This window comes from Schistosoma mansoni, chromosome 3 (genome assembly GCF_000237925.1).
Source record: "Schistosoma mansoni strain Puerto Rico chromosome 3, complete genome".
NCBI classification, from domain to species: Eukaryota; Metazoa; Platyhelminthes; class Trematoda; order Strigeidida; family Schistosomatidae; genus Schistosoma; species Schistosoma mansoni.
The window spans coordinates 18,516,568-18,543,247 of NC_031497.1; the positions used below are offsets into that span (position 1 = coordinate 18,516,568).

Genomic DNA, 26,680 nt, shown 5'->3' on the forward strand with positions numbered 1-26,680 from the left:
CTTTATATAGACCAAGAAAGATAAAATATAGATCAGCCATTAATTCTGCATTGGTCAACCTAAACGAAATTAGGAAAAGACTTTCGAAGTGAATAAGATACATTGCGGAAGTCATCAGACTGTATCATGAGGTAAGAGCTAACTTGGAATCCTGGAAGGAGGAGGTAAAGGGGAATACCAAGGAGCACAGTGTGTCGGGAATCAAAAGCGGATATCAAAAGAATGAACAACAACCGGAAAGGAATGCCAATGACAGAGTTGGTTTAAAAATCCTGGTGGGTGGTCTATGCTCCACCACGAGGGGTAACATGATTAAGTATCATTGCTTCCTAGACACTTACCACTTTTCATGGCAGCATTTTCGTTAACTGCAATATTACGACCTGAAATATCTATTGGTGACACTTTAAAAAGCCTATAGTCATCACGTAATGCCCAAAACAGAACATTCCTATTATGTTCGAAGGAGTAGTGATTATGATATCGCAACAGTATACGCAAGCATGTAACAAGCCCTAAGCCAGTTTTCCGAAGTTCCCTCTTCAATGACAGAAAATGTCGATCCTTTTTGGTGTCAGTCATTTTCTTGAGGTTTCATATTCTTATGTTTTCGCTCGTAAGAGGCACTTTGGTTAGATATGTGTTGTATAGCCAAATCTTTCACGATCGGCAATTTATCTTAGCACTCATTCTCTTTCGCGAGCCCTTATTGTTTCGTAACCCGGTTAAACATGTACAAATGATAGAAACTATAGCTTTTAAACTTTTCATATCGCTTTTAAATTATGGGTGATTTACTGCTAACGACACAACACGATTTTATCGGGCTACAAGCCAGCTCCGTACATGTCATGCAGCGCAGTCTTATACTTATAATGTCAAACACATGCACTCATAGTCATAAAAAGAAAGATCACTTAACGTTTTTCAGAAATGTGGCTAATTTCACTGGTAGGTTGTCAGAGCTACTACCCGAAACTTCTTTTACGGTGACTATGATGGAGACCAAAGTAAAACTCGAGAATGAGTGAGTGAAAAGACATGATGCTTGGATTCTTGAAGTATGGGCGATTTTAGCTGACTAGTCACCGTAAGCGATATGCAGCAAACGGGAGCCAAACTGGATTGATATGGGTGGTTTGCTGTAAGCCTTCATTTGGAAGTGTGTTCAGTAAAGCTAGTCGGGCCAGGCACAATTTATAAGACCTTAAAAACTATTCATTACGGGAATTTACAATACATGTGACATAATATTCAGCCTAATAACACGTTATAAATCAATGGCGATTCGTAAAAAGTATTGACGTTTAGCCCAAGTACTTCAATAATCTTTCGCAGGTAAGCTACTTTAAAATATCGGCAACCAATCTGGTCAGGCTAACAGGATGACAACTACCAGGACTATATTGAAAAACCTTTTCAAAACAAGACATGCTATAAACATCCTTCCAGTTACATTGTAACCTACCCTGGGTTACTGAAAAGTCGAAACGTACATTCAAAGGTTCTGTGGTAAAAGGTGTTAGCTTCCTCGGTAGCTTGAAACGTATTCCATTTTCTCCCGTCACTTTTTTCTAGCACCTTTATTTGTCATTCCAAGGATTCTAAGCTCTTGAATGGCCACTGCGTTCAGGTATTTGTTAATGTATCTCGATTACTTCAGTAAGAAATGTATTTCTACAGAATTTAGTCGTCAAAGCAGTCTGAGGAATGTAATAGTGGCTCAGTAGTCACATGCTTCTTGAGCCATTAACTTCCATTCAAAAGGTAAGATAAATCATGTAGGTGTGTAATAAGATAGAGGCTGAAGCACTATCATTGTCCTATCAATCTAACTAACACAAGCACATTATTTCGAGGAATATTTTAAGACGTTAGGAATGAGACTGCGTAATCCGCTTGAGGTTCAACCAGCCATGACGCCGGACCAGTTTAGTATCTCGTTGTTTCTTTAACACGTAACAGAACATACGTTTTGACTGTATTAAGTAGATTTTACTCGAATGAGTCATCCGGTACTTCTGCTATTATGTGTTTTAACTGCACGGATTGTGAATGAAACTCTCTTACAGCAAATAATTACCACTAGAGGACCTGGTACAACGTTTGCCTACCGATACGTCATCAACCGTAATGATTGAGTTCCAACCAGTTCTTTTTCATATGACTAAAGTAAATGAAAAAAAATTTTCATTGAATATGATAGTACGAAAAGTAAATACAACCAGCAGTTTAGGATCTAATAACTCCTTAAGTGTTATTGATGTTAATGTATCTTGTGTTTAAATAACTCTAGTCAAGGCGCGTGATCTTATGTTGATTTAAATGTGTCTCGATGACTAACCAGTATACCGGATTTAAGGTTGAGTTAACGTCATCTCAACTTGGGAAAATCGTTGGTATTGTCTCAAATGTTAGCGAAAATAAAATCAGTCTCATCAATGCAGTGATCAACAATTATCCTCCTACGATCCCTTCGTTTGCTGTCGAGTGAGTTCCATCATTGTTTCCTTTCAAACATTTCCATACACATGTTAGTTTTATTGTATTAAGCTTAGTTTCCGCACCGCCTGTGTTTAATGTACTGTCACGTGAATTTTTCACATCACCACTAAACCAGACTTGTCGCCTAAGACTTCAGGTGTAGTAGCCTTCCCGCGTATTGTTGTAACTCCGTTCACATACGATAGTCAACTAGTAGTTAGAATTCGTATCTACAGATAACAGTTTTGAAATTTAAGGTTATTACAAGCTGTTAATTCATTCGTCACTCTTACACTAATGTCTCTGTCATTCCATTAACTTTGCAAAGACCTGTGTCTCATTAATTTTCACTGGAACTTTCTTCAGTAGTCGACTTGATAACAGTGGCATGAGGGTGATTCTAATAGTCAGTCGTATGTAACTTATTAGGTTGATCTACCGTTTATCTTACGTAATAATGAAACACTGTATTTCCATTTCTTTCTACACTTTTTGGTCAAACGAACGATCTTTGAGCAACGCTATATCGACTTTCAAAACTTCCAACTACCCACTAGGGTTCAATCAGTGTTATAAGTTTGTTTGAGGAGTTAAAATTACTATTTGCAGTTGGACGTTGAGTTTCGGAATTACATTCACTGTTTTCGCCACAAACTGACTTCAGTTATAACGCCAAAATGCTATTTAGTCGGATTGGTGGATAAATTTTGCGCCAAGACCTGTTATCCTAGGTCTCATGCGTACGTCTATAAATTACGGTATCACCAAATAAACAACCTATCATGAAATAATTTTCAGATGTAGTTTGTTGAAAGCGCAGAAAATATCACCGTCAAGCTATCAACTTATACGTAGAATACTGTTCAGATAAACGATACTATCAAGTAATATAAACAGTTAATTAAAAAACAACAATTTAAGCAGTCAATCAGTTATAAGCAGCGTAGAATCCAACATATATGCATCAGTTCAAGTTCCGTACTACATTTATCTTGGAAGTCTGATCAGCCCTAATGGGTTGGTGTCTGACGAAATCTCAGCACGGATTCAAAAAGCTCGTTTGGCTTTTGCCAACTTACGTCACCTATGGCGAAGACGAGATATCCGTCTATCAATTAAGGGACGAGTATACTGCGCAGCAGTTCGTTCTGTTCTACTTTACGGCTGCGAAACATGGCCATTAAGAGTAGAAGATACTCGTAGGTTACTAGTATTTGACCACAGATGCCTTAGAAATATTGCTCGCATCTACTGGGATAACCGGGTAAGTAATAGTGAGGTTAGACACAGGGTATTAGGGAATTATGGTAAATCAGTTGATGAGGTCATGAATCTTCATCGACTGAGATGGTTGGGCCACTTGTTACGTATGCCTGAACATCGATTACCACGACGCGCAATGTTGACTAGTGTAGGGGATGGTTGGAAAAGAGTTAGGGGCGGCCAAACCAAAACATGGCATCAGTGCTTGAAGTCACTAACTTCTACCTGAGCCATGTTGGTAGATGCAGACTACTTGATTGGGGTTCGCGTGACTATCGTAACCAATGGTTGGAGACTGTGGGTGACATGGCTCAGAATCGATCACAATGGCGTAGGTGTATACACTCTTTATGTTTCCTTAAACTGTGAGATTAAAATTGCTTCATAACTGTCTTTCTTCCTGTACTATATCCTTATATACAACCTATATTTTATATACTATCACCATTAAATTAACTTTTTCTATGAATCCGGTGTTCATCTTGTTGTACTAACGAGATATGGCAACTTGGACCGATGTATATATGTGCCTGGTCCTACGTTGTCGCTGACTGACTGACCGATCGTACTACATTAACAGAGATAAAATTATTTCAAAACAAATCCCAGAGTAGTAGAAATAGTAATAGCAGTACCAACAGTGGTACAAAAGACTAAGTAAACGAAAAAAATGGTATAACGAGATCTGAAGGCTAAGGTTTTAGGATGAGACAAAGAGGGAACACAAAGGCATCATTGTGAACAATTCTGACCTATCCCACTAAAATTCTCTGACCACCGGTTACTATGATCATGCTGACACTAACCAGGTAGTTTACACCAGTTATTATGGTTCAGTTCAGTTGTTAATGACTTCATGGACTGATTCTGAGTATTGCTTTGAGTGTTCCTAGCTTTCTCCTAACCTATTCTCACACCAGGAGACATTGTCCATCGAGGTAGCCAGTGGTATAACATATTTTTGGTGGAGTTTTGTTCTCTGAGCTGAACGAAACTCCGAATTCATTCACTTGAGCTGCGAATATTATCCACCATCTCATGTATAACACACGTCCAAACTAACTTAGTTGATGAAAATTCATTGCCTCATCAATCGATTTGTTGTGTTTACCTAGTAGCGTATGCTTAACTTTGGCATCGCTGACTCTGTGGTCTTGAATTACACGGGTCATGCTCTGAAGGTACTTAAGATTTATTGGCGTACATTGTTTAAGTGTTATGATTAAACCTTAGAGCTCAAAGAGTTCAACTCGGACGAAATCTGTTGAATTCTGATGTGAGTTTGAAAAGTTTGTAGACTGTCACTGACCTCATGGATCGATACTACTTATGGCAGCGGTCATTATCAGCTCTCTTACAACCTACTGTTGTTCCAAACACCACTGCACACCATGATAGATGGTGGTTGGGCGCACTTAATAAACCTTAACTATCTTAGTTGACAGAGACAGCCTCAACTAACTTTCTTAGTAACTGATATCTACCCTTTCTATTTTCTTCTTTGTTCAACCACACCCGAGAAGTGCCTCCCAGTTATATATTCAAAAATGTGCCGCTTCTGCATGTCGTCCGCTCTGTCCTTATCATAACCATAAAGAAATACATTGCAAACTGCCACACAGTACACCTGCCTCTTGGTTGACTGATAGATACATCGCCTACACCACAAGTTACCAAAGCCAAACCAAATTTCTAAATCCATACCCTAGGCTAGTCCCAAAGCAAAATCTTTGTTCTGGATCACCATAGACTGCATTTTGTCAACATCTTCACCAAAGAGGGTTATGTCATCTGCGTGCTCCAGGTCAATTAGTGAGTTTCCAGGATGAAGTCCAATTCCCCAAAGGGTAGGCAAAGTATGTTATTTCTAAGAGGATATGATAAAACTCAAAATAAATATTGTGAACAGCCCTAACAAATGCCACTTGAAGTTACTACTTCAGATAACAGTTTACTGTAAGCTCTAACTCACTGGTGCTTACGTAAAGACAGAATCTCAGTACATGACCATAAAAAATATTGGTTGTTGGTTTGCGATGTCTACAAACTCGTACGTTTAAGTCATTCCCTAATTTTCTTTGATACATACATATATTTCATAATAAATTCATTTCTCTAGTCATGAAATTGATACTTATCATTTTATTATGATCATATACTTCATAGTCTACATGTTAATTTCTTAAATAGTATACAACTTTCAATGTCCTTTTCCATTATCAGTTTCATATTTTTAATACACGAATATACACATTACCTGATGTCAACAACTGTCTATTTCAATTTTACAGGAGTAGATTTATCCAAAATATTCGCATTCTTTCAACTGCAAGTGACGATGAATCCTCAGGCAGTGATACACCGGTTAAAGGCCCAAACAAGTCCTCTAATTCTTCACGTGAACAACGTCGAGAATGGTTAAGAAACATTCCTAACGCTTGCAGTGTTTATGTATGTCCTGACTCACCTCCTATCATTCATAGGACGCCTGGTGCTCCAGGATCTGGTAGTAACATTAATGATATTAGTAACGGTTTCGGACCGTCAAATGATTTGCAACTGTTAGATAATGCATTGGGGAAAGCTTCCATTCGCGAACCGAATGACTTAAGTCCAGCTCGTAAGTATGGCGTCAATAACCACCGTCATTCCAAACGCCGCAGTTATTCAAGTAAGTCTGGTTTTTAAGATTGGTTATTTTCCACTTTGTCACATCTGGTAGGGTTTTCCAAACATTTGATACCTTTCGGAGAATCCACCTCAATATCAAGTCCTGCGGTCACCTGGGTAGTGCAAAACTTAGTTTCCATAACGAAATAAGGTCAGTTAGAAAACCACTGATCTCTAGAGAGAACTAGTTAGCTCTTCTATCTGGAGACTCCTCAACAATGTTCCCCTTGCTACTGGATTGCCTTTAGGTTACTGAGTTGAAATCCAGCGACCCGCATTTCAGACACCAGTCAGTCGGGGATACAGAGCGGCCGTCATTTAACCTCACTCTATATGATTGAACTTCACTGGTTATGTGTTCAATCCCCTCCAGGCTGCTAATAGATGCTTCTAATAAACTACGAAATAAGACAAAAATGTGTTTAAGTAGTGTTTCTTGGTTTTCAGTGGTTTTCCAGATGACTCCAGTTCCTGTACTATATTGTTATATACAATCTTCCTTTTATATATTACCACCACTAAATTAACTACTTCTATGAATTTGGTGTCCATCTTGTGCTAATGAGGTATGGCGACTTGGACCGATGCATATATCTGCCTGGTCCTCCGTTGTAGCTGACTGACTGACCAGTTCGTGATAAAAACTTCATATGCTGTGTCAAGTAATAATGCTTACAATTTTCCAAGTCACTCCAATTATTGATACTAAATCTCTGACGATTTGTGCTCCTAGACCTTTAGCAACACATACCAGCTCCGCAACTGAGTAACAGTATCAGTCAGTCATATGCAACTTATAACCTGACCCTTGTACACATTGTTTCAAGTTGTCATACCTCATTAGTACGATATGAAATTGTTGAGGCGAATCCCAAGGTATTAGAAGTAATATCAGTATGAGAAAAGACTAAGCATCAAAGATACTATTCGAAAAGGAAAAATGTAAACCAGTAAAGTAGAAGATTCATGAGGTGATTTAGAAATTCAGGATCTAAAGGAATACATTGTGAATGCACTAGCGTCATCGTAAACTGTTCTGACCCGTTATCCAAAGTCGCTAACCTTTAGTTTCGATAATCACATTAACCTCAATCGGGTTGTCTTCATCTATTTATATGGATTAGTACGTTAGTAACGGTACCCATGTTAGTCTTCGGTTGTATTTGTATTGTGCATCATTCTTCACGTCAAAACACTGAGACCATTATTAACTTAATATCACTGTTCGTCTTTAATCGTAAAACTAAGATGAAACCCGGTCACAGTGATTTCGTCTGAGCTATTAGGATGAAGTCAGTGATTCTATCAAACGGTATGAAATAGCTATCAAAAAATAATGTACACTAAAAATAAACATTTTAGATTACACAATTATCAGATATTTAAAAGACTATTGTTATTATAATTCAAAATATTGCTCAGTACTTATGTAAAACACCATTATTTTATTATGATTAACTAATTTCCCACATTAAAAAATCAATATCTAGTGTCAGAAACAGCTGGTGCGACAAGTGATATATCTGGTGCTGAAAGTGATTCGTTCCATCGTTATACGAATTCAGGACCAAGAGGTCAGTTCAACTGTGGAGGCAGTGGCATTGCTAATCGACATGCTCAAAATCGCGGTCACCCACGTGATAATAATAATAATAGTCACAACCATCGGAGTGGAGGGAACACTGGACTAAATGGAGGTGGTAGTAGTGGTCAGAGAAACTTAGCAGATTGGGATCGAATCTGTGTTGAAGAATTCATTGATGAAGATTTTGATTTCGAAGGAAACTTAGCCTTATTTAATAAGAGTGCATTCTATGAAATGGTTGATTCGCGCGAAGGTCATTCAATAACAAATACTTCTGACGTGAATAATTCTTCCGTTTCTTCTCTACCACATTTCATTGAAGGTCCAGATGGTGTTGGAATTCCTCTATTCAGTAAGTGATTCGTGGGTTTTGTAGTTATCTTATAAACACAAACATTTAGTGTTAAATAAGTCAATGAAATATTTAAGATTCAGAAAATATGTATATCAAAATGGAGGTTTGTAGAAATCGTACTAATATAATAGTTGAATTCGTGAGTCGATTTAAGTTAAACCGCCATTGAAAACCTGAAAGCACTAGATGGCCGTTTCATCCTATTATGGGACTTCTCAGTAGTGCGTATCCACGATCCCGCACGCAGGACTCAAACCCAGGACCTTTGGTCTCACGCGCTAACTCTTAGCCTCTAGACAACTGATTTGGCATCCAAAGGCGCCGTGCGATGTTTTATGGTGTAGGAGTAGGTTGGAAGAATGCTAGGGGCGGCCAGACCGGAACGTGGCACAAATCCATGAAGTCACTGACAAGTGGGCTGAGCCATGTTGGTAGGTATAGACTGCCTGGCTGGGATCCGCGAGATGATAACAACCAATGGTTAGAGACCCTGAATGACATGACTCCAAATCGTTTGCAATGGTGAAGGTGCATTCACTCTTTGTGTTCTGCCAAATTATAATCTTCTGAATTCTTCATGTCCCTTTCTTTTTTCTCCTTCCAAATTTATTTCACTGGATTATACTCCTTGAATAACATCTTCAAACACTAATCTTTCGGATTACTGCTTATACTCTTACTACCTCTACCACTATGGGATTTGAATCAGCAACTGCATCTCTATGTTAATGTGGCATGACAACTCGAACTGATGTACTTATGTACGAAGTTCTACGTTTGACTGACTGGCATCCAATGGTGTTAATGTCCAACTTCAACCAATCCACGATATTGCGCAGCCGTCTACCATTGTCTTCAGTGGGTAAATGCCTCACAACAGACACGGTTGAACTCCACTGGTTGCGGCTTCTCACTAGAACACACGGGACAAAACGGCCATCCAGTGCTTTCAGGTTTTCCATAGTGGTCTAGCTTAAATCGACTCATGAATTCAGCTATTAAATATGTATGTGTTATTCTGCTAGTATTCATTGGCTACACTTCATATTTTGAATATTATAGACCGATGGAGTAATAGCTGATTAATCTTTAAAAAAATTTCAGCTACTAGGTCACAGATTCAAGCTCAGTTTCCCATTCCTCCCACCCTTTTAATTCTACTCAATTACCCAAGTACATAAATCTGCGACTTGTTAAATAAATCATGTTCATTTCTATACGTTGTAATTCAATCATTTTACTTATTTGACAGAAATTACTTACCTGACTTAATCAAAGATAAGAGTGTCACATTGCTTGTATTCATCATAATCTCTTCATTGTTTTTACTTCCTTTTTTGTCTGCCTTTAGCTACTCCAACTCAGTCATCTAATTTAGTAACAACTATGACAGCTTCAACTAGAACAACACTGACTATCACATCCTCTGGTAGTCATTATGAAGAAAAGCATAAAATAAACAATACACAAATAAATACTACTTCCAATAATAAATTTATTAATCATCATAATTCTACTAGTTCAGGAGTAGTTACATCGTCACCAGCAGCAGCTGTTACAGTTCATTCAAAAGAAAGTAATTTCAATGATAATATTAATAATAAACAATATTATATAAATTCTATAAAACAACGTAATAATCAGTACTGGTATACATGTACAGGACAACGTGTACCAATATTTCCATTAGAACAACGTCAACGTTTATTTAATTACCTAACTACAGGATTAAATTTAGATATTCAAATAAGTAATAAATTTCAAGGTATTACATGGGGTCGATTTATTGAATCTGCTACTCGTCCTCTAATCGATAATATTATGATACATTTACGTCAATTAAATAGAACACCTCAACGGTAAGAATTGTTCATTGTGTATTCTTTTTCTACTTTACATTCATTTCATTTCAAAGTACATCTGTTCAGTGAAATTTATGAATACTATCCAACTGGTTTGTTAGTGGGAAACGGTGTTCAAACCTGTCATATAATAGTTAAAAGTTAGATGTTTCAATCACAAAATCACTCACTTATATTCATTACTACATGTATGAATTTTTCTTACAGCATGCATGACAAATCAATCTTACATTTTACAAGTACAGTAAAATTTTAGATTATCACGAGAATTTTGATACAGATTAGATTCTGTCCAGTCAAGTAATTTTACCTTTAATTTTCAAGAACCAAGGTGTTATATCCAAACGAAAAATAAATGATTGATAGCTGCTAAGAATTGTTTACGAATTATTATTACAAATAATCTTATTGGATAATTATTAAGTAACTAAATTATGTGTATATTCGCATTCCTGTTATCATAAGCTTTCATATGACCTATTGACTACGATTATACGATTTACTACTCTTAATATATTCTCAATCTGTTAGTTACAGCTTCTCACACTCACGGCCACTTTTGGCTTGATCTTTTATAATTGTTATTTTCTATTTTACAGTGTGATATGGTATAATTTGCTTTTTATACAGTGGAGACTGAGACTGGGGTTACCTTTTGAACTCTACGGACAGTGCTAGGTGAGAAGAACCAATAAGGATCCATAGTTGTCTCTAGGTTGCTCGTGCTGTTTTGATGTGCCATTGTTTTAGCACAAGAACAAGACCATATAAATCGGTATTTGGATTGGCAATTTTGTTACAGGGCAAAATTCACAACACAAGGTAACTAATAGCAGTGTTAGTTGAAACTCGTCATGCAAAGCATTATGTAAGGTGTTTCAGTAAACATGAAACCTAACTCAAAATTGCACAAGGTTTATGTATCTATTTGGTATATGTTTTAAGAAAAATGCTCACTTATTCTATGTAGCTATTAAAAACTCACATCAAAATAGGAAAGTAAATAACTTCAATTGAGGCTTTCTTGTAAGAAAAAATAAAATAGACAATGAGTTCATATCCACGGTCTTAACTGGTTTAAGGATGCACTCTAGAACTGTGTACTATGAATTAATTTGTAGCAATAGCTCAGTATCTCTACAATTATAAACTTTGTTCACTTTCTCTTCAAAAGCACATACAATCAAATATTAGCTAGCTTTCTAACCCATCTATTTATAATAACCGCGTATCATAGAGAGGGATTGGTTGATTAGTCGACGATCTTGACGCGCTGCAAGCATACGTTAATCAAGTGTTAAAATCCAATGAGTAATGTACAGTTTCCTTCTGCTATTGATGTCAAAATGCTTTCTAATCCAATTAAAACTTAATATGATTGTCTTATTTCAGCATTAACTGAAAACGAATAAGTTGACTTTAGTCAATAATAAAATTCTTATCATCATCAGAATATCTTGTTAAGTCACTATCCAAAATTCATACTATTTAGTGGTATTGTAGAAAAGAATGTTTAATTTTTGTGAATGGGTTTTATAAGAAAAAAATTTTTTTGTTATTACTTCACCTTCTTCACAGAATTATTCATAGACCTCCGGCTCGTATTCTAATCGTATCAAATGGATCTAATCATTTAGGTGCAGTATTGTCGTTGAATGTAGCTCGATATTTATCTACACTTGGAGCTTGTGTTCTATTAGTCACTTCATCTATGCATTGTGCTAAGACTACTGCTAATAATAATAATTCAGTGGATAGCACTACTGTGGCTGCTTCCGAAGATGTTAGTGATGAATATCCTACTGATAATTCCATAATGTCTGCTATTTATCGCCAGGAATTACACCTACTTATGAATTTGGCACCAAAACCAAATCAATATGGACTAGATGATCTTGATGATGATGAAGATGATGAATTAGACCAATACAGTGATGATGGGAGGGAAATAAATAACGAAAATAATCATGATGATGAGTATAACAATGATAAGCAAATACCTGGACTCCATACAGTTAACAGTAATGATAATGGGAATCATACAAATGATGATAATAGTATCAGTATCGGTCCATCTTCTGCGAATGTTCGTGAACACAATGATGTTGACTTTGATAATATGAGTTGTCTCAATTATTCCGATATCAGTAGTATTGTTGATCATAGTTCAGTTGGACGTATATGGATGAGTCGTATGCCTGGATTGAAAATTATACGTCGACCAAGTTGTAAGTAGTATACTTGTACATATTTTTTCAATCTATTAACTATTTTCTAAGCTGTCATTGTTTGTTTGTTTTTAATTTAACTAAACACTGATCGTTGCAAACTCACTTATAATCACAGTAATGAAGACTAATAAATAGACTTATGAATAAACAACATCATTTCTCAGCTATATCTTTCTTTACAGCTAATTTTTCCTTGAATTCCTAATATTGAAGATAGTTAGTGGATTAGTTGAGTGTGTCAATCACTTCACTTATCCCGGAAGTTTCGTCAACCTCCATAGGTTGGTGTTTGACGAAATATCAGCAAGAATTTCGAAAAACTCGCTTGACTTTTCCTCTATGTGTGTTACTTTTGGCGTAAACGACTTATCCGCCTGCCAACTAAATGCTGTGTATACTACGCGGCAGCTCTTTACCGCCTGAATTAACGATAGGGAATAAAGTAGTTGAACACATCAACCGCTTCACCAATCTTGTGAGCCTCATCAGTCCTGATGAGCTGGTTTCAGCACATTTATAAAGCTCGGCTGGTCTTTGATAACTGGCATCCCTTGTGATATAAGCCAGATATCCGTCTACTCTGTCCTACTCTATTAGTGTCAAAATGACCGTTAAGAATAAAGGGTATTTTTGGGTTGCTGAGATTCATCTATAGGTATCTTCAAAGAATAGCCCGTGTAATTCGATTATTTAGAAGAAGCAAATGTTGTAGGAGATACTTTTTTTTTAAAAAAAGCATGTTTCTTTCTAACGTTAAACAGTTTGTTAATTCATTTGCAAACCCAATTAGTTGTTTGTATTTGACTTATCCGATTCTTCTAATCCATACTAATAAATAGAACTTTTAAATTTATAAATAGTTTTGAAGTTCTACTTAATTACCATAACCTACTCTTTTTCCTTGTTTTCTCTAAAATAATATATTAAATTCCATCTGTTTGTTAAGTTTCAAGTATAAAGAAAAAAATTGTTAGTTAACTGCTGATTAGTTGTATAAGCTGCTAATTAATGTCACAGATGCCTGTGTTCTTCATCATTGTTGTCACTCCATTTGTTATATTTATAAAGTACATGGGTTTTTTAGTTTGCTCTACAGGTAAGCAATGTCTAAGATTTACTTATTCAATTTTGCATGTTTCTAAACAATAGAACAGCTACCCAATATGTTCGTATTTCATAAACATTTCATTCCTAAAAGTTAACCATTATTGAATACTGCTAAAAGCAAATCTTAAGATAGAATAAAATCATTCATCTATTTGAACACATAAATATTGGTACAAATGGGCACCGAATACATATGCGCCGCACAAATCTCATTTGATTTGTGTGCGGGCTGTAATACTGCCCAGGTGCCCAAACTGAAACAGGTGGTTTTCTTAAGGAGCCACACCCGGAGCCTTTGACCTAAAGGTCTCACCCACAAGGCAGTGGAGCATCGTGAGGAGATGCAGTCCCATGGTAACAGGTGACCAACGATTGATTCATACTCCATTTGTTTCCTCAGGATCCTGGAGCTCATGTGCACCATTGATTTGGAATCAGGGTTTTCCAACTCCCCTAGGTGAACGCACCGTGTCCACCAACCCAGTTAAAGCGCCGGACATTCGCTTTTCGTCCTCTCAATTTCGTAAACAACACCCGTGGTACGAGAAGGCAGTGAGTAGGACTTCCCTGTCAGAGGCTATATATGCGTGGCCATATGAGAGCATTTCGAGAGGGAGAACAAACTCTCCCCACTCTTGGCCGTACCAGGGCATTTGGGGGCTAGAATAAAATTACAGTTGTATGTTCGTTGTATATTCTTCACATTCATTTCAGTGATAAATGGTAGTGGTTAATTAGTAAATAGTGCTAGTTTTGTGTCAGCTGTAAATTGATCTCAAATAATCACAATAATGTAACTCAGTTATCAAGTAAAGGTTTGTGTATTCAGTAGCCCAACCATTGATTACAAGCATTTCATGGACCTCAACTATGATGTCGACATATTTCAAAATGTCTCAGATCAACAATCAGTTAGTACCTTCATAAATTAATACCATATCTTAATCTTGCCGCTGTTAGTTTTTTCCCAACCTACTGTTATATCTGATGTCAAAGGGCGTAATAGGCGGTGGTTTTAATCATATATCTTAACTCATGTCCTAACCACCTCGGTCTATGGAAATTTTTCACCTCACCAATAAACTTTATGTATAAAGACTAACGGTCTTACAGTTAATATTTCCTGGCTAACAATAATGTCAAATGTGTACACCAATATTTTAGTGTTCCATATTGTCTTCCAAGATTTAGCGATGACAGCGGAAAAGGCTGCAAGAGAGGGAAACATGAGACAACTGTATGATACAACAAAGAAACTTGCTGGAAATTACCGTCAACCAGAAAGACCAGTGAAAAACAAGGAAGGCAAAGTAATCAACGATATTGAAGAACAACGAAACAGGTGGGTAGAACACTTCAAGGAACTCTTGAATCGACCAGCTCCACTGAACCCACCCAACATCGAAGCAGCACCCACAGACCTCCCAATCGATATTGGCCCACCAACAATTGAAGAGATCAGCATGGCCATTAGACAAATCAAGAGTGGCAAAGCAGCGGGACCAGACAACATCCCGGCAGAGGCACTGAAAGCAAATGTAACAGCAACTGCCAAGATACTCCACATCCTCTTCAGTAAGATTTGGGACGAAGAACATGTACCAACAGACTGGAAAGAAGGACTTCTCATCAAGATACCAAAGAAAGGCGATCTGAGCAAGTGCGACAACTACAGGGGCATCACTCTCCTCTCAATACCAGGAAAAGTCTTCAACAGAGTATTGTTAAACAGGATGAAGGATTCCGTGGACGCTCAACTTCGAGATCAACAAGCTGGATTTCGTAAGGATAGATCGTGCACAGATCAAATCGCAACTCTACGTATCATTGTGGAACAATCAATCGAATGGAATTCATCACTGTACATCAACTTCATCGACTACGAGAAGGCATTTGATAGCGTGGACAGGACGACACTATGGAAGCTTCTTCGACACTACGGCGTGCCTGAGAAGATAGTCAACATCATACGGAACTCCTATGATGGACTAAACTGCCAAATCGTCCACGGAGGACAACTCACCGACTCGTTCGAGGTAAAGACCGGTGTTAGGCAAGGTTGCCTACTCTCACCCTTTCTCTTTCTCCTGGTGATCGACTGGATTATGAAGACGTCAACATCTGGAGGAATGCACGGGATACAGTGGACAGGCAGGATGCAGCTTGACGATTTAGACTTCGCGGATGATCTGGCTCTTCTATCACAAACGCAACAACAAATGCAGGAGAAAACGACCAGTGTAGCAGCAGCCTCAGCAGCAGTAGGTCTCAATATAAACAAAGGGAAAAGCAAGACTCTCCGATGCAATACAATATGCACCAATTCAATTACACTTGACGGAGAAGCTTTGGAGGATGTGGAAATCTTTACATATCTGGGCAGCATCATTGATGAACACGGTGGATCAGATGCAGATGTGAGGGCGCGGATCGGCAAAGCAAGAGCAGCATACCTACAGCTGAAAAACATCTGGAGCTCAAAACAATTGTCAACCAACACCAAGGTTAGAATTTTCAATACAAATGTCAAGACAGTTCTTCTGTATGGGGCAGAGACGTGGAGAACTACGAAAGCCATTATCCAGAAGATACAAGTGTTTATTAACAGCTGTCTACGCAAGATACTTCGGATCCGATGGCCAGACACTATCAGCAACAAGTTACTATGGGAGACAACAAACCAGATTCCAGCGGAGGAAGAAATCAGGAAGAAGCGCTGGAAGTGGATTGGGCACACTTTGAGGAAATCACCCAATTGTGTCACAAGACAAGCCCTCACATGGAATCCTGAAGGTCGAAGGAGAAGAGGAAGACCAAAGAACACATTACGCCGAGAAATAGAGACAGACATGAGAAGAATGAACAAGAACTGGAAAGAACTAGAAAAGAAGGCCCAGGACAGAGTGGGTTGGAGAAAGCTGGTCGGCGGCCTATGCTCCATTGGGAGTAACAGGCGTAAGTAAGTAAGTAAGTAGTATTGTCTTCCAAGCTACCAATTTGCAACTATCACTTCATTCTTTCTCCCATTCAGTCTACCTACTTAATGCGATGCCCAAAGATGAGGCCTAACATTCAAGTCTTAATTGATTAAAGAATAGATGACCTATAAAATAGTTTCTTCCAATCGCCTATGACATGTTTATTTTGTGTGTTTATTCTGTATATAAGCATGTAACTGCATAGAAAACAATCTGGCTAGTTTTTAATTTTTAATCATTTAGAGGGCCTCACTCGATATATACGGTCTCATGAGTAGCCATCACTTGTTCACGCATCATATCATTGCATCCATCTATGCACTAGCATTCTATTCATCTATTTTAACAGTGTAAATTTCGTCTAAAGCAAAATCATCAGAAAACCTCCTCCATAACACAACTTAAACAGCAATTTAATGCATTTTATTTGGCTTTACATTAATCATATTGATTTTTATTATCTCGAGAGGTTAATTGGTCTTTTCTCTTTAGTATTTGTCCTCTTTCTTTTTTGATCTTATACAGCTGTTATCAAACTGCCAAGTAGCATGCGCATTGACCTAGCGATAATTGGTCATCCAGATGACAGTACTACTGTAAATAAAGATAACTCCTCATCGTCATCAAACACAAATCTATTGTTTAATTGGTTGCGCAATCACAACTCGATTGGTGGTATTATTCATTTGACACCTTCCCAGTCTATTGTTGATTCTAATATTCTGTTAAGAAATGCTCAACACTTTGTTTGGGTAATTGAATTAGGCTTACCAATACTGACACCACAATGTCATTCAACATCATCTTCAACAACAACGTCTACAGTGTCTATTCCTCTAACTGAAACCACGCTGAATAGTAGTAGTACACCAACTAACACGACCACTTCATCACCAACTCACCTTTTAATTGATGTTGGACTTGGTCGAAATATTGTCCGTAAATTAACTGGTGATTTAAATCTTCTACCACCATATGGTCTATTCGATCTGGGCTCTATGATTCCTTTACGATCAGAACAATCGAACTCAGTACAACAACAAATATCACGATAATTTCTTTGATTTAAACATTGTGTGCGCACAAACTGTCCACATTTTGTAATTAATTTTGATGAAAAAAAATCTAATTGACTTTTTACTCTGTTTCGATATTTTGTATATAACAGTTGCAATGGTTCTATCGTTTACTTAATCACATAGTCTTTTAATTTCTCCTCGTCTATAGTTATTCTGTTTTCTAATTTAAGATGTGTACACTGGGATAGCCTAGTGTTTTTTTTTCATTTCGTTTCAGTGTGCCTATCTGACTTCGTTGTCATGTTTTGTATTGTATTATTCTACAGTTTCCTTTTCTTTACAAATTGTTATCTCACTTAATAGTCTATGTGATTTGTTTTTTTCTTGTGTGGTAAGGCATAGATAGCATGACGTTATTCTGTGTAAATATAAAAATGATTGGTAATGTATTACCTGTCTTTCAGTAAAATTAGTAAAGACATGACTTGATTATTATCTGTTTCTATTACACTGTGTTAGTTGATAGCTTATTTATTTATTTGAACACATAAATATTGGTACTAGGGGGCATCAGATGTATATGCGCCACACAAAATGAGAATGGGAAGAGAAAAAGAAGGTAAGATGCATATAAAAAAAGAACAATAACAACCACAGATTAGTGTATGTTAGTGTGATAATAAGAATAGTAGTGCGGGAAATAGAAATGTACAACCAAAAGAACTCTTTCAGTTAAGGAAGTTACGGCCACTTTTTATGAAGAAAGTAAAAGAATGTTACAGCAGGATCGCCACTGGCTTCTATTCTGAGCCATATCTGATAACGTCTCTAGCCACTGTGTTGCACTATCCCTCGGACCTCAGACAGGGAGTCGTGAAGGACCAACAGAAGCCAGCCCTTTGCAGCTTTCATACCACAACACCATGTCATACACTGACCACCTCTTCGCTTTCTCCAACGAGTCGCAGCGTCGGCAAATAATGCACGACGAGAAATTCTCTAGGACGACTTTCGTAAAACATGTCCAAGCCACCAAAGTCGATGTTTCAAGATGGTGACACCAAATGGATTATCGTCTCTGTGCCCGAACACATGATGCTGAACTTCTGCATTATTAACGTGGTGTTGCCACTGTATGTCAGCAATCCTTCAGAGACAACGATGATCGGACACAGAGAGTCGTCTAACATCCTCAGCTCGGAGAGGCCAGGTTTCACAAGCATAGAGTGAAACTGCTCTCACCGACGCGTTGTAGATCCGACCCTTTACAGCCAGACTAACATCACGAAGGCGTCAAAGATGGTCCACATTGGCGTAAGTCGCTCTGGCTTTCACTATACGTAAACTGATCTCATCACTCACGGCACCACCAGCACTTATGCAGCTACCTAGATACATGAGTTTCTCGACTACATCAATCAGCTCACTACCCAGGGTGAGTACAGGATTAGAATCCTGCCAGTCTTGTAGAAGTACTTTGCACTTGGAGGGTGCAAAGCACAAACCGTACCTGCGGACACTGATTAAGTGCGGATTGCGTGGCTTGGGCATTGTCGCACAGTAAGACAATATCATCCGCATACTCGAGGTCGAGAAGTCGTTCTCCAGGCAACATATCCACACCGCCATTACTTACATCCATCAGAGCTGTTTCCAGGATGTCGTCGATGGCAAAGTTGAAGAGGAATGGTGAGATTGGGCAACCCTGCCTAACCCCACTGCTCGAATGGAACAAGGGAGAAAGGTGGTTGTATGCCCTCACTCTGCCTGAGGTGTTCGTATACAGGGCCTTTAAGATGTTAATGAACTTCTCAGGCACACCCTTCTTCAATAGACAATCCCAGAGAACAGTCCTGTTCAACGAATCAAAGGCAGTCCTGATATCAAGAAACACTACAATTGTTGATCTGTGATAAGTATGACGGTGTTCGAACATTTGGCAGAGGATGAAGATATGAACAATACATCATCGACCAAAACGAACCCTAGCCTGCTACTCACGAGTCAATCGGGTTCTGAACAACCTACTAAATATGACGGAAGCCAATAGTTTGGACGCAATCGGAAGTAGATTTATCCCCCGATATTTGTTGCAGAAACGATGTGAACCCTTTTTGAAGATAAGGACAATCATCGACTCATTCCATGATGTTGGAACACTAACTACCAAGCATTTGTAAACCATTCAGTCAGTTCCTTAGCCAGAAAGTCACCACCATCTTCAAAAAAGGCCGGAGGTAGGTCATATGGACCCTATGATTCATAGTGCTTCGAGAGTTGGAGTTCCTTCCGCCTCATTTGATGGATCATTTGTCACCGGCCATGGAGCACAGGACAGCCTGATTGATATTTCCGAGTCAGCAGACCAGTTGAGCTGCTCCTCAAAATACTCTACCCATCGTCTAAGACGTCGATGGATGTTAGTGATTGGCATCCCGTCATCCTCACAGATTTTTTACTCACAACAGACTTCTTGCTACCAGTGGCTTGAGATACAGAGAGAGAACGCCAGGTGGCACACCGGCGATGACTGTGCCGGAAGTTGGTGTTAGCCAGAAACAGGCTGTAGTCTGTGCATAGTTGCAGCAGACGGTCACCGTTATCTGTCTTGCGACCAACAAGTCCCCATCGACCACCTAAACTACTCTCTTGTGTTCCTAGGAGCCCGACTTGTGCATTCAAGTCTCCGGCTAGTCCTACAATATCTGTCGAACACACTTTCTGGAGAAGAACAGTTAATTGGTGATAGAATTCATCCGAGCTGCAATCTGTCGGAGCATAGGCTGAAATGACTAAAAGACATCGTTTCTCACGCCGATTTCTTCTCACTCTGATGGAACTTTCTAATCTGACAGCACATAACTGACTGTTATTGGGGATCCAATCGGTTAGTGCTGCCTCGGCTCTAGAGCTTAATGCGACAGCGAAACCAGACGAAGATGCCACAGGGTCCCCGGATAAACGTACGTAAAACAGGCCTTTTGAAGTGACAGATAGAGAACAAATGTGTAGTACATCACTAGAGTTTTGTATACCGGTCTCGGATAGACAACAGATGTCTATATTAAGACTTTCTAAAGGCATAGCCAGTCCTATCTGTTTTCCGATCTGCGTTAGTGTGTGAACGTTGAAGGAAGCCAGTTTGAATGGTGTACGTGGCTTCAGAATACGTATTCGGTGGAAGCATTCACTTTCGACCAGACAGTAACTGAAGATCGTTTAGATAGAACAGAGTTTCCACCATGGGCGAGCTGCTGCTTAAGTTGAAAAATGGGAGTACATGAAGCGGGAATAGACTAAGATAAGTGACGTAGTATTAAAAAAATAATACTAGTAATGATAATAAAAGTGAGTGTTATTAAATGGATGAGAAATGTCTGAGTTCTAATTCGAGCGAGCATAGTATTCCATGAAATAACTGTCATCTCATAAGATTTGTGTGAGTTCTGTGGTACTTCCCCGGGTGCCCAGACCCAAACATGTGGTTTCCTTAGGGGGCCACACCCCGAGCATTTGACCTAAAGGCCTGACCCACAAGGCAGTGGAGCATCGCGAGAAGATGCAGTCTCATGGTAGTCGGTGACCAATGATTGGTTCCTTCAGGATCCTGGGGTCTAAGTGCACCATTGGCTTGGAATCAGGGTTTTCCAACTCCCTTAGATGAACTTTCCGTGTCCACCAACCCGGTTAAAGCACCGGACGTCCTCTCAATTTCGTATACAACACCCCGCCACGAGAAGGCAGTGAGTAAGACTTTCATGGCAGAGGTTGTATATGCATGGAATTGTGAGAACACTTCAAGAGGGAGGGCGGCCCCTCCCCAGTCGATAGCTTAGTGATTCAACAATCATCTCCAACCTTCAATCATTCTGGTATGATTTACGATGTCAGCGACTACTCTAGCGACACTTTCTCTCTTAGCCCTGATTAATCTATACCATTGATCCTGTAGGAAAGATTTACTTGTTAAAAGCCTCAGAATATTCATTGACATTTCAGTCTATTTAATTATATGCCTATTACATTCAGCGATTACTGATAAAAGTTTCACTTGTGCCAAATAATAAATTCATGTTTGTAAACAGTGAGGAAATCACAACTGACTGACTCATCTGCAAACTACCTTAAATTATAATACGGTAATTTTGCATAAAAAATCATGGCATTACTCAATCCATCTATTCGGAAAACTTGACTATACTGGAGCAATCCATGTATATACCAAAAAAGGGTCAAAATCTGTCTGGACCCAGAAGTTCAGTAGACAACGTATGGAGCAAAAAGTGCTTGGTTCAAGCTTCAACGTAAACATTGACATCCATACCGATATATCCAGTTGACGAGTTCCACGTAGGACGAGGTGTGCATCCTAGATTCCGTTGGTAGTCACAGTCCATCCATTTCAGAGGACTAATGTTTCAGCTAAAATACCCTTCCCAATGGGGTTGATTTACTGTAAATTATTCAGTACGTTATCCGACTCATACATATGATATCGGCCACACTATCCGATCATTAAAAACGATGTTTAAACCTATTACCTAATGAGCAGAGATCAAATTTAGTAACCTTTGAGTACTCATTCTGACTAACTTACACTTATTTAATCGATAGCTTGAGAGAAAATGCACCAGCTGAGGTCCTGACTTATTCTTCTCAAGTCCCTTTATCGAATAATTAATTGACTCAACCACTAAAACATCTAGGTTAGCATGAGCTACTCTGAGAGCTTACGGCGTAGTTTCGGCTTTTAATTGGTCCACTGACATAGGTTCCTTCTACTCCCCCAGCATCAAATCCGTATAAAAGAATGCTACAAAGAAGCTTTTACTACTATACACCTATTTTAATCTTAAACACTCACTAGTTTATATAAATGAGTTATTTTTGTGGTCAACCGATCTGACTCCGATTTGAATGAACGTATGAATATGTTATGATCATAAATATTCCATTTAACTCCACATATTACACCTAGGCTAGCCACGTTATATGACAGTGGTAATAAGAAGCCAAATGTGGGTTAAGTTGGATGAATTTATTCCAGGCAGATATTAGAAGTAAGAAGCGGGAAAGCAAAGCGGAGAGGTGAAACAAGCCAATTCTATTTGATCAAGCGTGGCTCATTATTTTTAGCCAAGCAAAAATAAGCTCAAGGCGTGATGGATAGGGTAAGCTATGGGCACATGCTAATATAAAAACAGTCAAGGTTACAAGTAAATAACTGATAAGGTCAAAATGTGGCTCAAGAAGAATAAATCAGTCGGTTCGGGTTTGTCACAGCAATAGACATTACATTATCAGCCCTCAACACACCTCAAATAAATCATATTTTCTATACAATTATTCCATAAATTGCAGAGAAGCGAACAGACGGTAATTAATGAGACGCGTAAGAATAGTTACTAATTCCAATGGGAGCTTACAGTAAAGAGAATATCAACTCAGTAGTCCAGTTAATAATTATACTATGAGAATATAAACAACTCCATGAATTAGTCCCAAAAATTTTGATACTCGTCCGTTCATGAAACTTTTCAAACTAAAACGCTTATGTCTTGACTGTAAATTCTCATCAAGTACACTATGTCTGTTTGCGGAAACATTGTCATGATAAGTTACTATCAAACAATCACACCAACAAGGCTGAAAAAACGGAAAGAATGCAGGTTGGAAATACGGTCCGAGTAGGTGAGTGATCTGTTATATTAAACTTCTCAGATACTCAACAATGAGAAACTGACATGTCTTATTGATGATTTCTTTATGGAACACGCTGCTGGATCTTTGCAGGCAGTAGGACACTAGATGTCCATAGGTAATATTACTGATGGTTGAAGGATAGGAAATACTCGCAAATACGTGAATGGTATATACTAATTACCGTTATATATGTTTTTGCATAAGTATGTGGTATGTAGATAAAACTCAATAGTCGCGAGCTATAAAAAGCTTTTAAACTTTTGTGTTGGATCATTATTCTATCCATAGCACTGCTGATATTTTGTAGAAACATGTGTTCTGGGGATAAGAATTATCAATAAGAACGTATATATGAATTACATGTACACCACAGATATCCATATCTGAGAGAAATACAACTAATCGACGTTTAGAAAGCTCAGTTCTGTATCTCAGTACTCTTAATTATTTATTTGACCTAAGAAAACTGACTTGTTTGCAAATGAACCACATCCTAATTGTCACCCAAACTTGCGTTGAATAAACTATACTACTATAAAGTAGTATATCTACATTTACAAAATTCCTCGATTATCTCCTATACTCAAGAAAACGGTAAAAATTCATTGTATAATTTCTTGTCCATATTTTTCTCGTAATTATTTGCACTTTGAACAAAAACCTAAAAATTCTTGTATGGAATCCAGAGATTAAGGTAGTTGCATTTGTTCATATGTGTAAAAAGACTGGAAAATGAACTTCAATTGACTCATGATCTCAACTATTAAAATTATAAAAATTTTGTTTTTGCATAATTATGTCAGTATAAATCAAAATTCGCATAATTATTTTTGTGATCCAAGTCCATGTCGAATAATAAAGAAGTCTGATTCAGAGTTAGGGTCACAAACTTAACGAACCAATAAACAATCACACTAGCAGCCTCTTTGTGTACTTTACCGAAAGGATATAGAGAAGTAATTAGTAATGATCTGAAGGAAAATGGCGGAATGATCTTCTTAAAATATGAAAAAGGTTCCGGTGTTATTGTTTTGTATAAAAAAGGATATCTCTTGAAAGTGAGACAATTACCAAATGACAGCAAAGTGAGAGGAGATTAGTTAGCTTTTGAACCAGCTCCTGAAGCAGAAATAGAAGATGAATCAACCTGTGGTTATTTAAAACCACGAGGTTCTTATATACCGAAGTTGTGTGGTCTACCCAAAACTCCTAAAATTCTATGCCTCTACAACCAATCCTAGCCATAAATCATACACTGTATCATAAAGCTTGCTCGATGTCTTTCCCAATTGATTGGATCTATAAGAAAAGAAATATCTATATACAATCTGAAAGACAGTTTCAACTTTGAACTGAATCGATAGCATCAACTTAAGGGGAAAATATGCAGTTTGATTCGGTGTGGAGATCTTATTCACTTATATCTCACTAGAAAAAAATTGATATAATATGTGTAATTGTAACTTAATTTAAAGCATTTTCAATGAACAAGTGATACAATAAGCTGTCCATTAAGTTCTATAAAGGTTGATATTTTTCTGGTACAACTGGGAAACACCAAAGTAAAATTATAAATGTTGAAAAAATATCACATTACAGGAGGAATTATAGACCCTTTATCTGATTCTATTATAATGGAATCATGATGTTAACGAAATATGTATCTCGTTTAGCCTCATACCTATGCATCAATTTAATTCTCATTACCGAATAATCATATAAAACAAGTCGAATTCGCATATGATTGTTGGATAACTGTATTGCATACATCCGTTAATAAAGACAGATGATAAGAGGAATGAAGCTGACCAGAAAAGGTAGATGCGCCAAGTCAATTTGATAAAGTCTGACTTATTATTTATAGTTAGGTAGAAAACAAGCTAAAGATATGTAACGAAGTCAGTAAGCAATGAACACATCCACGTATATCTTTATATAGAAGCAAGCAAGATTATAAGTGAATAACAAGGTCATGTATATGTGCGGATTATGATATAAAAAGAATAGATTAATTGGTTTATCAAAAAGCTAGAATAATCCATAAAGGTATAAAATACTTACTAATTGCTATAAACCATTTCAAGTGTGTAATTGAATACAGTAATTACAAAAAGAGAAATTTCGTTGGTATTATGTTATCTGACTGAATTGAATCATTTAGTTGTGACTGACTGAGTTTGTTTGGTTGACATTTAAATTTGATCATTTGTTATAAGTTAGACGAAGACAACAAATGTAGCAGCCTCTGCATCAATAGGCCTCAACATACACAAAGAAAAAAGCAAGATTCTCAAATGCAACACGGAGAACACCAACCCAATCACATTTGATGGGGAAACTCTGGAAGAGGTGGAAACATTCACGTACCTCGGAAGCATCGTTGATAAACAAGGAGGATCGGATGCAGATGTAAAGGCGAGGATTGGCAAAGCAAGGGCAGCATTTCTACAATTGAAGAACATATCGAACTCAAAACAACTGTCAATTAACCTCAAAGTGAGAATCTTCAATACGAACGTCGAGACAGTCCTACAGTACGGAGCTGAAACGTGGAGAACTACTACATCCATCGTCAAGAGGGCACAAGTATTTATAAACAGCTGTTTACGCAAAATACTCAACATTCACTGGCCGGATACTTATCAGCAACAGCGTTTTATGGGAGAAGACAAACCAGCTTCCAGCTGAAGAGGAAATTAGGAAAAGACGTTGGAAGTGGATCGGACATACATTAAGGAAATCACCAATGTGCATTACAAGGCAATCCCTAACTTGGAATCCGGAAGGGAAGCGGAAAAGAGGAAGGCCAAAGAACACACTACGCCGGGAAATAGAAGCAGATATGAAAAGAATGAATAAAGAACTGCAAGGGATTGCCCTGGACAGAGTTGGATGGAGAATGCTGGTGAGCGGCTTATGCTCCTCCACTAGGGGTAACAGGCGTGAGTAAGTAAGTAAGTAATTTGTTATAAGTTAAAATGCTTTCATTGTTGAAATATTTATTTTATTTATCTTCCCCTATAATGCAGACTAATTATAACCCTAAACCTATGAATTACTTTATCAAGATGTAGGTTGGGTGTTAATTCTGTTTGAGTTTTATACTCTCATCTTCACCTTGTCTGATGTTTTGTGTATTGTATTATATTACTTACAGCATTTAGTAACTTGCATCATTGCCAATCATCTTCGAGCTTATAACTTAGAACATCTCTTTCATCATTTGTGATGTCACATGAGTCTATGACATTTATTCCATTTATTATTTTAATTTTATCCCATTGAAATTTTTTAGCAGTTTATCTTTATTCGATGTTTGTTTATCCCCAACAGTTTTTTATATCTTACTTAGTTCATATTTCGATTTGTTAGGTTCCTTTGTTGTTACTTTGTTTATTGAAACACTTCCTCGTCGATCATACA

At 37.8% G+C, this 26,680-nt stretch overlaps 1 protein-coding gene across 1 annotated transcript; it reads left to right on the forward strand.

Annotated features, from left to right (window-relative positions):
- Window positions 1-2,335: 2,335 nt before the first annotated feature.
- Window positions 2,336-18,037, forward strand: Smp_138220 (hypothetical protein; the record flags this gene model as incomplete). The annotated part of the gene is made up of 7 exons (XM_018799502.1): window positions 2,336-2,490; window positions 6,039-6,418; window positions 7,908-8,354; window positions 9,709-9,933; window positions 10,021-10,216; window positions 11,798-12,447; window positions 17,061-18,037. The coding sequence occupies 7 exons, from the start codon at window positions 2,336-2,338 to the stop codon at window positions 17,588-17,590; spliced, it is 2,583 nt and encodes an 860-aa protein (XP_018651284.1). The 3' UTR covers window positions 17,591-18,037.
- Between the last annotated feature and the right edge of the window lie 8,643 nt (window positions 18,038-26,680).